General features: G+C 35.9%; 1 protein-coding gene across 13 annotated transcripts in view; it reads right to left on the bottom strand.

The window, feature by feature from the left end:
* The window catches only part of Gk (glycerol kinase), a 170144-nt gene that overhangs the window by 136326 nt on the left and 20149 nt on the right, over positions 1-13669 (bottom strand). For all 13 annotated transcript variants that reach the window (XM_048796336.1, XM_048796329.1, XM_048796332.1 and 10 more), the window contains one exon: positions 7619-7696. In XM_048796336.1, coding sequence (XP_048652293.1) covers positions 7619-7696 — 78 coding nt within the window. The remainder of the gene's footprint in view (positions 1-7618; positions 7697-13669) is intronic.

Below are 13669 nucleotides of genomic sequence, written 5' to 3'. Positions count from 1 at the left end.
TATTTCCTTTTCTTCATTCTCATTGGACTAAGCAACTCACTGGCATTTTTTTAAAATATTTTTTAGTTGTTGATGGACCTTTATTTTATTTATTTGTACATGGTGCTGAGAATCAAACTCAGTACCTCATGCATGCTAGGCAAGCACTCTATCACTGAGCCACAACCCCAGCCCTCACTGGCAGTTTTAATTGAATCTTTTGCTAGATTTTATGGCAGAGAGAAGAATCTTGTCATTTTATATATAACTACATACATATTTAGATTTATATGCTACTTAAGTGCACAAGTAATCCCAGCTACTCAGGAAGCTGAGGATGGAGGATGGCAAGTTCAAGATCAGCCTCGGCAACTTACAGAAACCTGTCTCAAAAAAAGAAAAAATTGCTACTTGTCCTGTTTCGTATTCCCTTCCTTCTTTTAAAATATCATTCCACTTATTATATATCACTCTTCTTTTAATGCTTACAACATGCATCTTTGATAACACAAGGACCTTTAAACACTATAGATTCATTTACCAAATTCCCTTCACATAGAACTGTTACCAAATGTGTTAATTCTAAATATGTTTTAAGCATCAAAATGAGTTATCACTTTATATAGTCAAAATCTGCATATTTACCCTTCCTAGTGGTCTGCATTCCTTCCTGAATTTCCACATTTCCATTTGAGATTATTATTTTTGTTCTTAACACTGTTAAGCTTTTCCTTTAGTGGGTGCTACAATATGAACAATGTGGTCTCCCAAAAATTTGTATGTTAAGACCTAACATCCAAAGCAATAGTATTACATAGTGGGACCTTTGGGAAGTGATTAAATCACAAGGGCCAACTTTTATGAATGGGATTAGTACCCTAAAATAGAGGCTTGAGGAAACTCCCTTGACCCTTCAGCCATGTCAGAATACACAGAAGGCAGTTTATGAAGAAAAGTCCCTGATCAGACATCAAACTTGCTGCTGCCTTTGTTCTTCTTGAGTTTACAGATTTCCAGAACTGTGACCAACACACTTCTGTTGTTTATAAATTACCAGTCTACAGTACTTTGTTTTTGTCTTGGCCTTTATATTTTACTTTCATTTCTGAATGATATTTTCATTGGATCTAGAACTCTAGGAGGAAGATTTTTTTCTTTCAGCACTTTAAAGATTATTTCATCACATTGTGACTTTGCATTGTTTCCATTAAGAAATCACCTCTGAGAAGTGTCTGTTCAGGTCCTTGGCCCATTTGTTGATTGGGTTATTTGTTATCTTATTGTCTAATTTTCTGAGTTCTTTGTATACTCTGAATATTAGGGCTCTATCTGAAGTGTGAGGAGTAAAGATTTGTTCCCAGTATGTAGGCTCCCTATTTACCTCTCTTATTGTTTCTCTTGCTGAGAAAAAACTTTTTAGTTTGAGTAAGTACCATTTGTTGATTCTAATTATTAACTTTTCTGCTATGGGTGTCCTATTGAGGAATTTGGAGCCCGACCCCACCGACTGTAGATCGTAGCCAACTTTTTCTTCTATCAGACGGCGTGTCTCTGATTTGATATCAAGCTCCTTGATCCATTTTGAATAAACTTTTGTGCATGGCGAGAGAAAGGGATTCAGTTTCATTTTGTTACATATGGATTTCCAGTTTTCCCAGCACCATTTGTTGAAGATGCTATCCTTCCTCCATTGCATGCTTTTAGCCCCTTTATCAAATATAAGATAGTTGTAGTTTTGTGGATTGGTTTCTGTGTCCTCTATTCTGTACCATTGGTCCACCTGCCTATTTTGGTACCAGTACCATGCTGTTTTTGTTACTATTGCTCTGTAGTATAGTTTGAAGTCTGGTATTGCTATACTGCCTGATTCACACTTCCTGCTTAGCATTGTTTTTGCTATTCTGGGTTGTTTATTTTTCCATATGAATTTCATGATTGCTTTCTCTATTTCTACAAGAAATGCCGTTGGGATTTTGATTGGCATTGCATTAAACCTATAGAGAACTTTGGGTAATATCGCCATTTTGATGATGTTAGTTCTGCCTATCCATGAATAGGGTATATTTTTCCATCTTCTAAGATCTTCTTCTATTTCTCTCTTTANATTAACATTAAACAGAGACATGAGTGGAGGGAAAGGGAGATAGAGGGAAATTGCATGGGAAATGGAAGGAGACCCTCAGGGTTATACAAAATTTCATACAAGAGGAAGTGAGGGGAAAGGGGAAAATAATACAAGGGGGGAGGAAATGAATGACAGTAGAGGGGGTAGAGAGAGAAGAGGGGAGGGGAGGGGAGGGGGATAGTAGAGGATAGGAAAGGCAGCAGAATACAACAGACACTAGTATGGCAATATGTAAATCAATGGATGTGTAACTGATGTGATTCTGCAACTTGTATACGGGGTAAAAATGGGAGTTCATAACCCACTTGAATCAAAGTGTGAAATATGATATATCAAGAACTATGTAATGATTTGAACAACCAACAATAAAAAAATTTAAAAAAAAAAAGAAATCACCTGAAACTCCCCAGTGTTGCTATCTTGAAGATTATGTTTCTTTTTCCTGTGGTTACTTTAACATTTTCCTTTTTGTCTTCAGATGTCAGTATATGTTTATATATGATATTCTAAGTATTTATCTTGTCTGGGCACCATAATGCTTCTTGAATCTGCAGTTTGATATCTTTAACCAATTTTGGAAAACTTTTTCTAATTTTCTTTCAAATATTATTTCTTCCTCATTTTCCTCTCTCCCTTCTTTCTGGAGCTCCAATTACAATGTTAGATTTTCTCACCTTAGCCCATATTTCACTTGGATTTTTTTTCTGTATTTTCTAAACTTTCCTTTGTGTTTCAGTCTGGATATTTACTTCTTATCTCTCTTTCAGTTCATTGGTTTGTTTCAGCTGTGTCTATTCTGATGTAAAATGTATCAAGTGAGCTCTTAATACAGCTCTAAAATTTCCATTTGTTAATTAATTTCCAATTCTTTGTCAAGAATATCAATCTTATCAATTAATTCCTTGCACATGTTAATTATTATTATTATTTTAAATCTGATGATGCAGTGGCACATGCCTGTAATCCCAGTGACTTGGGAGGCTGAAGCAGGAGGACTGCAATTTCGAGGCCAGCATCAGCAACTTAGCAACACCCTGCCTCAAAATTAAATATAAAAAGAAGTGGGGATGGGGGCTGGGGATGTGGCTCAAGTGGTAGTGCGCTCGCCTGGCATGCGTGCGTCCTGGGTTTGATCCTCAGCACCACATACAAACAAAGATGTTGTGTCTGCCAAAAACTGAAAAATAAATATTAAAATTCTCTCTCTCTCTTAAAAAAAGTGGGATGTAGCTCAGCAGCAAAGTGCTCCTGATACAATTCCTAGTACCAGAAAAAAATCTGATGATTAATATTGGAATTTCCTATGAGTTTAGCTTTAATATCACTCTTTCATGTTGGTTTTCATTCCTGTCTTGTTTTGTTTTATATGTGTGACTATTTTTGAAAAGTAGACATTACATATGGAAAGTTTTAGAGATAATCCATGTAATGTTGTCTTTTACCAAGAAGTGGTTTACTTCTGTTTCTGAAAGGCTAGTAGCATTAGCAATCTCAAATAATATCAATTCAATCAGAGTTTCATATTATTTTAATCTTTAGGATTTGACTCTTCACAGTCCCAATCCTAAGTCTGGTATTTTACCAATACTCATCCCCATTCCTGGCAGCACCTGACTCCATTTTTTTCACTCCTATCTTTATGAATCTATAAAAAGTGCTGCTTAGCCTCTCAGATCCTCCTTTCAGAACCCATGGATATCATTAGGGGATAAGCAACCCCAAATATCAGGCTTAACTCTCAGGGCTCCCTTTCTCTATTCTATCTTGGTCCCATAATTTATCACTGCTCTAGTAACCTTCTTTCTAGTCCCTCTGAATTTCATTTCATTTTTCTAGCTGTTTCTCAGTAGAATGATGTGTTTGAAATAACACATTCCACCCATGGCATGTTAAACTCTCCTTCATGACCCTTTTTGTCCCAAGCTGTCCAAGGTATTAAGTCTACTATTCTGTGCATGGTTGTCAGTGTGCTCTTACAGATCCAAATCTATCCAAACTTGAACACACATTTTGGGCTTAACTTCAACTAAAAGCTACATGATATTAAATAAGTTATAGAGGTTTCTGTAATTAATTCATAAAATAAGTCTAGTAAATCTACTTCACAGGGTCAGTACAATCCTACTATAATAGCAGTTAGGACTTACTGAGCATTATCATCACTATTAGTTCTATTAAAAATAATATGTAAGTCAACCTATGCTTGAATCTGATCAATTTTCATTCTGGTAAAATATATATACATATTTTTAACTTCAAAGCTTGGTCATGCTGTTCCTCAATTTTCCCTTTTCCTAATGCCATCCAATACATGCTGTAAAGTCCAAATTAAGATGAACTTCTACTATAACAGGCATGGAAAAAAAATCCATACTGATATGGACTTGTTCTAATTCCCATCCACTTAACAGGACACAATTATCAACTACTCCCTAATTTTCTGTTGTTCCCTTTCCAAAACTAGACTATAAAGTACTTGCCAAAACAACCAATAAAGTTTATATCCTTTATAATATAATAATATCAAACATATTAGAGGTTCTCAAAACATAGATGTACCTCAGTATAGAAAAGGAAAGTTCTTCATTTGTGATAGGTACATTTGAATACTCCAAAGAACACAGAATAGAGGAGAGGTACAGAGGTAAAAGAAAAGGAAATAAAAAGCACATCATAGAAAACTTTTGTGAAAAAGTATTTACTTAAAATCTTCACTGTAAACCTGACTTCAATTAACCTAGTTGCATTATTTAAATATGATAATTCAAATTGAGATAGGTAGGAACAAGAGGGGAATACACTCTTGAACCTTTATCCATAACCTATTACCTCCTAAAATCTTTCCCTAGTGTCCCCAACTTCAACAATGTTTGAACTATGCCCTTCCTTACCCTTTTAATCAAATTCTACCACAGAAACAAGATGATACCAAGATGTCTCCAAGGATCTTCCACAAGAAACTCCAAAAAAATTGACCATACTTATGACTAGAGGAAAAATACTACAGTCCTACCTCAGCTTCACAATGTAATGCTAGCTCCTTTCTTTATTCATCCTGAATTTTCTCTTAATCAGTTGTTGTTCCCCTTTCTCTTCAAGGAGAAACTACCACTGCTTTTATCTTCCCAATTAAAGCCTTGACTGTGTGTTCATAATCTTTGACCCAGTTTCATTTCTATTGTCACTGGGTCAGGAGTTCCCATCTCTGGTATCAAAATTCCAAAGTTCCATTTTTACAATTCAAAATTTAGAATTTAATAGGCACTTTCTGGTTCCCTGAATAGGCCCTTCCTTTCACTAGGGGAAAAAAGTAAAATTCTACTGTGAATTCTTTTATCATTTATGTTCTCTCAGCATCCATTTTAAATATGTTTAACTTCTCATACAGGGCTTAGTCACCTTTGACACAATTTCTAGTTCAACACCTTATCTTGGTTGCTGGACACAGGTGATCCAGATATTTGCCTTATATCACTTTTTCCTGGTGTCCACCTCCCTAAGGGACAGTACATATGGCCAACTTGACTGGCCCCCCTGACCCTCATGCCCCACATGGTCTGTACAAATATGCCAGTGACCACCTTTCAGTAAGAATGACTTCTTTAAACTTGTCCTTGTATTAAACCCATAAAACAGAATTCCCCACAGGCAATCTCTTTGAAAAAGTTTTGGATACAATTATGGTGTTGGCCCATAGGTCCCTCCCTATCTCTCCCTGCCTAAGTTATCTGATCTCTATGAGTATGGCCTCCAGGCATGTGTATCCCATCCCCAGGGGCCAGAAATAAAAATATCATTATTTCTATCTTATGACTCTCCTAATCATTTAAGGGGTACTCCCCATTTTAAAGATCCCAAGTCACAACAAACCCTAACTAGTTCCAGAAGTTAGCTAATATTAATATACGAAAAATATTCCCCTACATACCAGTTATTAAAATTATAATAGTTTTGCTTTATTTATTAAAAAAACCCAGCTCATATAAAAAAAAAAACAGTTTTTACCCTAAGTGTTAAAGTCTTTCATTTGGATTAAACTATCATTACAATTATGAGTGAAAAATTGATAAAAAAATAAAGTATGTTCAAAATTTTGATAGGTAATTATAATTCAAAACTCATGTCTTCATGAGCTAAATGGCTGCTCATCCTACAATTACTTCATATATTCAAGAATGAAAATAACCAACTGCTAGAATAAAGAAGAGTCAACCTAAAAAAAACTGCTCATGACACTGAGAAAAAAAGGTTTTAAAAAATGGACTTTTATGTGATAGAATCTTTGGTTACAATTCTTTGAAATTTTTTTGAGTATTTTTTATCACAAATATAGAACATACACTAAATGTTTTCTTATAAACATTAACATTTAATATCTTAATTTCTTTTAAATATTTTTATTAGTTATTGATGGATCTTTATTTTATTCATTTATTTATATGTGATGCTGAGAATCGAACCCAGTGACTCACACATGCTAGGCAAGCACTCTATCACTGAGCCACAACCCCAGCCCAATATCTTAATTTCTTTATAAAAGAATTTATGGTACTCTTACAATATACCCTTTTCACATACCTTTTGCTTTAATATTTCTTTATCCCAATTAAAACAAATGTAACTATATTACTAAAATAACTATAAAGTAAAAATAGCTCACTCTAGTTGGGTGGGGGTGCAGACCTGTAGTGCCAGCACTCAAGAGCCTAAGATATCCAGACCAGCCTGGGCAACATAGCCAGAGCCATTCTCAAAAGGAAAATAAAGGCCTACTCTATAAATCAATCCCATCTCTGACAATTTCTACTTCATTCCCTATCCTACAACCTGTTATTTTACTGATTAAAAAAAATTGTGCTTTGCTATTTCTGACAGAAGTGTTTTAATGATTATAGACTTAGAACACAATTTTCCTTTTAGGAAGTGGCAGTATCATTCAGTGTTCACTAATTATTACATGCTAGAAAAATAACCCTGGTCATGTATATCTAAGATGTGATATCTAAAATTAATATTTGAGATTTGAGTTGTTTAACCCATGCCAAAATGGCAAAATTTGTAGCATAAGCAGCTAAAATTATGATATTTCATTTTTTATAACCTCAGAAAATTCAGATTCTTAAAGGAAAGAAGAAGTACACAAGCACTTTATAGATAGGTGACTATGAACATTTGTAATTTTGATTTGAGGGTAGGAAGATGTGGAATCTCATTTAGATATCATAAAAACAGGAATTATAAAACAGTTCTGGTAATAGTCACCCATTTTTGTAATACAAATAATCAACAAAAGGAAAGAATATGAGAGAAAGTTAATTCAATGTGTGAATAAGTATGATCTGAATATTATAAATATTATAAATAAATAATATTATAAATAAATATTCAGAATTCTTCTACTCATCCCAGATTATATAAAACATGACTACATACTTTTTTAGCAAGATATTTTAGTGTGACCACATTTGTAAGTGGAAGAGGCCCTGTACTTGACCTCCAAGCATAATGGCTTACCCACAGCATTGTAGAGAGGCTCTCCTGTTAACTTGTCCCAGACTACAGTGGTTTCCCTCTGGTTGCTGACGCCAATAGCTTTAAAGCAAAAGTTAAAGAGAGTAGAAAATTAAACAAATAGAAAACTGCTTTAGGAGAACAGATCTCAAGTTTTTTTATAGGCACGACTAAACAAACAATTCCCCCCAAAATTTTGGAAGATTTGTAGTGGTATTAAATTTGTTTTCATTGAGTGGCCCTAAGAAAAACAAACACATAATGTCAAGTTTTTCTTTTTATTTCTACATATGCCTTGTAGCTTCAACACTAGCACATAGATATAGAGTCAGTTAAGTACCCAAAGGAAAGGCTCCCAGATTGCTTTAAGGAATGCAATAACTTTCCAAGTTTATAATACCTAATTTATTATTCTGAGCAGACCAACATTTACCTCATTCATTTATTTACCAATTGGTATAAAAAATTTCCCTTCCCATGTGTGTGGTTGTGTATATGTATGAAAATGCGTGGGTGCAGACCTGAATTTTAAGAAATAGCCCAGACAAAATCCTGCATGCTGAGCAACCTCATATTATCATTGGTTTGAAATGAAGTTTTACTTCCATATTTTAATAATGTGTCACAAAACCTAAGAGTTTGAATTAGGCGCAAACATAATATGTAATGGCATTTACATTATACTAACTACACATAACTCAGGTGCTATAATAACTTAATATAAGTAAAGTATAAATCTCTACCATCTTATTCAGATCCATTTGGTTCTGGTAAATCAGAGATTGTCAGACTTGGCTGTACTTTAAAATCAACTGGGGAGCTTCTTAAAAACAAAAATCAACGTCTAAGCCCTGGTCAAAACATTCCAATTTAACTGATCTGGGGTGGGATCTGAACATTGGTATTAGTTCCTATAACTCCCTAGGTCATTCTAACATGCATCCCAGGTAGAACACTCTGAGCCAAAGAATGGAGCACTTCCTGAATTTAAGACGAGGACAGACCTTAAAGGTTATATAATCAGTTACACTTTTATGCACAAATCTCCTCTAAAATCATCTGTCATGTGACCACACAGACTGTACTTCTGGTAACAAGATACTACAGCTCTCAAGGCAGACCAATCTCTACTAGACAACTTTGGTATTTAAAAAAAAAAAAATCCTGAGGCTTAGTGGTAGAGCATTTGCTTAGGATTTCATGAGGCCCTGGATTTGATCCCTAGCACCACAGAAATCAAATTTAAAAACCCTTTTCCTTGTGGCTTCCACCTACAGATCTTAGCCATATTCATTGGAGATATTTAAAATATAAAGTTAATCTTCCTTCCATATGCCAATTTTTCAAAAACTTCAAGTAGCTACTTTGTACCTTAAGTCTTCTCTTCCACTGTCCAGGCTAAACAATCCAATTTCCTCAGCTGCCTCTGTTTCCACATAACAAGTTCCTTTACTATAGCTCCTGGGAATATACAACTATCTGTCCATATCATTCAAACTGTAGACGCAGAATAAAATACAATATTCTAGCAGTGTTTGGAGTAGCTCAGAGCTGAGGATGACCATCAGTTCTCTTGTTCTAATACCATTTATCCAATGTGGATTTACTTGCTTCATTTGACACCTTTTGTAGAGGTACAAGGTACAAAGATGATTGAACTTCTCTTCCAAAGATACTTAGAGGCATAAGTTAAAGGCAAGAGATCCTGGGTTAGTTGGTTATAAAAATAGGAAGAAAGAAGAGACAATGAGGACTGAGGCTGAAATTCAAAGGGACATGGTTGTGATGTGCAGAGACAGGAGGTGGCATGAATAGCACAGGTGGAGGGAGGAGCCCCAAGTGGGACAGAATCTATTTCCCTTATGATTAAGGAAAGGGGGCACAGGGGGGCACGAAATCCACACATTAAGTACAGAAATAAGAAATGAAGGAATTAAGGTCCTAGAGCCTCACCTTTCTCTGTGAAGTAGGAGGCAAGGTTATATACTAAAATGAGGCCAAGCAAAAACAGTATCAAGAGTTTGGAGCAGGGCTGAGCATGGTGACACACACCTGTAATCCCAGTGGCTCAGAAGCAACAAGTTAGGAGAAGTGTGAGTTTAATGCCAGCCTCAGCAATTTATCAAGGCCCTAAGCAACTCAGCAAGATCCCATCTCTAAATAAAAAATATAAAATGGCTCAGAGGTTGAGCATAACTGGGTTCAATTCCTGGTACACAAAAAAAAGTTTGAGGCAGTCAGGATAGGTGACATACCTGTAATCTCAGCTACTTTCAAGGCTGAGGCTGAGGCAGGAGAATCTAAAGTTTGAGGCAAGCCTGGAGAACTGACGGAGACCATGTCTCAAATGTCTCAAAATTAACTAAATAAAAATGGCTAGGGGTGTAGCTCAGTGCCTAGCATGTGCAAGACTATAGATTCAATTTCCAGTTATACAAAGAAAAAAAAATTGGCAGGGGTTTGGGGCTCTTCAGTAGAATTTAGGCTCTGAAGCCAGACAGTTGAGGTTCAAATTACAATTCTGAGTTTCGTATTTTGTTTTCTGTCATAGTTTTGTCTCCTATAAAATGAAGGGGCAAAAAAGTTCCCACCTTACTGGGTTATACTGGTGAGTCAATACATGTTAAAACAGATGCCTGGCACATAGTAAGTACTAAATATTACCTACTGCAGTTGCCATTATCATCATTACTGAGGAGAGAGTGACATAACAGTTGCAGAAAATGGGACAGAATTAAGCAGACACATAAAGGAATTTCCCAGAAGCTCTGTGGGTACAACAGTGGGACTTTGGCAGTAGGTTGCTACAGTGGAGTTTTGTAAACTTGTTAATTTAGTGACAACTTTTCAATGCAAAATCATAATAAATTATAATGGTAAACTAAAGTCTCCAATTTTCTCCTTACTACATTAATTTTCCTGTAAACCAGCTGGCTGCTCCCTTAGCTACAATCCTTGAGTCACCATTAGGACAGACATCAAATAGTGCTACCTTCTTTATTGGCTCCTCCTGACTTGTACACAGATTCTAATCTACAGCTATTTCCATCTGATTCTTTGGTCATGTGATCCTTCCCGACTACTCAATCTCCTCTATCTTAATTCTATTCTTTCATGCCAAGTAAAATTGCTTTCCTTGCAGACAATCAAAGTCCAGCAAAATAGCTTCTCAGTATTCTTTTCAGCCAGCACATCCTTATTACCCATTTCTCCCCAAGGCACACAGGTCTTTTGCAATGACTGAGTTTTTCCAAACCTCTTCCTATTTTACCCTAAAATCTATGTCTTTTAAAAAAACTTTTATGACTATTAATCCCAATGTATATGCCATTTTTAATAGCTCCTAATTTTAATCCCCTTTCTCAGAATAATATATGCAAGTTTTGTAATTCTCCACCATAGTTCATCTGCACCACATAGAGGCAGGCGAAAATTAACAGGTTAAAAAAATAAACCCCAAAAACTTTATACAGTTTCATATAGAAGATATGTACTTGGGCTGGGGCTCAGCAGTAGCACACTTGCCTAACCTGTGAGGCACAGGGTTCAATTCTCAGCACCACATATAAATAAATAAAATAAAAGGTCTATCAACAAATAAAAAATACTAATAATAAATGCAAAGGAAGAGAAGGCTGGGAGTGACAGAAATGTGTAAATGTTGGGTAGGGTAAGGCAGTGAAGGAATGGATTTGTGAGTTTTCCTTTTCTCAGAACAAAGTAACTGCTTTAGGTACAAGAGAATTTAATTCTTTAGAATTCTGTGCCTTTATTACTAACACAGTTTATGTTTTATTTTGCTTTTTTGCATGAAAGAGAATGAATGAGGAATATTTGCTATTGTAATTCTTTATACTTGCTGATTCTTTAAGTCCCATGACACAGGTGCTTGACTGAAAGTTGAGTAGGAAAGAAGCAGAATATTTTCTTGCTTTGGGCTAGAATGTGCAGTTAAATTTGAGAATGAATTTTAATTTTGAGGACATTGTTCATAGTAATCTGAAATCAACACTTTTTGAAAGATGAAGACAACTAAAACCAATGAAGCAGGAATTTGTGAAGGAAATACAACCAGATATGTATGATGAGCTCTGTTAATAATTACTAGGTAAGACTATAAATGGCATCACTCATCAGCTGGCAAAGCCAATTTACCTGCCACACAGCAAATATATAAATAAATGGTGTTTGAGATTATCATCAGCATAGCTCAGGGGAAAAAAAGCACTGGTCTAGGAATTACAGGAGCTGTACTTTTATGCTATTGAACACTAAACAGTAGCATGATCTCTAGTAAGTCCCCTTCCCTCATTGCAGCTCGAGGAAATTGGTCTATATTAGTGAAGATCTTTAGAGCTTTAACAATTTGAGATTTAGATCTCTACACAGGAAAGTGAAAGCTTGCCCATTGGCAATGCCAATTCAATAAATTATCAGAAGATTAGTACAACTGGCCTGGTATAGAGGGGCTTGTGAGACACTTTTCATCCTTGGCCATAGGCTGGTAATTATGGAGAATAAAAAATGCTGGGTCACCTTGGCTCAGGTAGGGGTTTCACGTTGGCCAAAGAAAGAGGAGTGTAAAGAAGAGGGCTTCATGTTCAATTACAGACCAGTTAGTGCAAGTGGAAGACAAGTCCCTTGGGCAGTTGTGTACATCTTCATATAAACCACACACACACAAAAAAAGTGGAAAAATGAGTGGCACCCGAGTGGGTGCAGAAGGAATAACATATTACAGCCCAACTTACCTGTAAGGAAGGTAGAACAATGTCAATGCATAGTCAGTCCCCCTGTACTCCACATTCTGAACATGACTTTAAGCCACGTAGATTACCTATGTCTTGGGAATGACTATTTTGACAGTGTTTCTGAATGCCTATTATTTATCTGCACTGCTTAGAACGCGAGAGATGTAAACATAGCTTTAAGAAATGATCAAGAGCAATCACTTTGATGTACAACTCATCTAAAATTTGGTGATTGCAACTCTTAAGTTTGAAGTACCCCAAATTACATGTAGGGATAAGACAAGTGTACGATTAAAACATGAATGATCCCCATATGAGGCACACACCCATAATCCCAGTGACTTGGGAGGCTGAGGGAGGAGGTCACAAGTTTGAGGCCAGCCTCAGCAATTTAGTGAGACCCTGTCTCACGATAAAAAATAAAGGGCTGGGGATGTAGTGGTAGAGGACTTCTGAGTTAAATTCCCCATACCACAAAAGATACATGATATTAAAAACTGCTAATAGCCAAGCACAGTGGTGTACACCTGTATTCCCAGCATCTTGGGAGGTTGAGGCAGTAGTGTCATGAGTTCAAAGCCATCCTCATCAATTTAGTGAGGCCCTAAACAACTCAGTGAGACCCTGTCTCTAAATAAAATACAAAAAAAGGGCTGGGGATGTAGCTCAGTGGTTAAGTGCCCCTGGGTTCAATCCCTAGTACTAAACAAACAAACAACAACAACAACAAAAACCTGTTAATAAAATTTCAAATTGTACCTACGTGTTTCTATTAAAACTTTGTAATAACAGAAGCTACTATTGTTCTGATTGTTCATTCATTGTGATTATAAGATTAACATGTTTCCCCCATTTGACTGTTAACTACATGACTCTATTTGTGCCCCCACTGTATACCTAGGTGTACACTGTATAAGATAGGCTTTCTACAGACTTGCTAAATGATGTGATTATGCATAGTCTTTATTTTTAAATGAGTTTCTATTTATACAAATATGGGAAAGTCTCAGGAGTGAAGGCAATTCTTAGAGCCAAGATGATGTGAATCAAGGCACCACTACTATGGCCAAACTAAGAAGATCAGAACTATCCTTGAATGGTCAACTTGAAAAACATAGCTATAAAAAAGCAATTACCACATCATGCTTCTACCCTTTATGCTGTTATATCAACCTTGGATGACTGCATTATTTTCTCTTTCTGTGTATGAAAATCAAATGTAGATATTCTACTAAAATACTAGGAATTCAGACAGAACTGTTATAATCTCAAACTTTTTTTGGGGGGTACCGGAGATTGAACT

The sequence above is a fragment of the Marmota marmota genome, unplaced genomic scaffold, assembly GCF_001458135.2.
Source record: "Marmota marmota marmota unplaced genomic scaffold, marMar, whole genome shotgun sequence".
In the NCBI taxonomy this organism is placed as follows: domain Eukaryota; kingdom Metazoa; phylum Chordata; class Mammalia; order Rodentia; family Sciuridae; genus Marmota; species Marmota marmota.
Note: the sequence above shows the minus strand (reverse complement) of the source record. Positions and strands in the feature narration are given on the sequence as shown.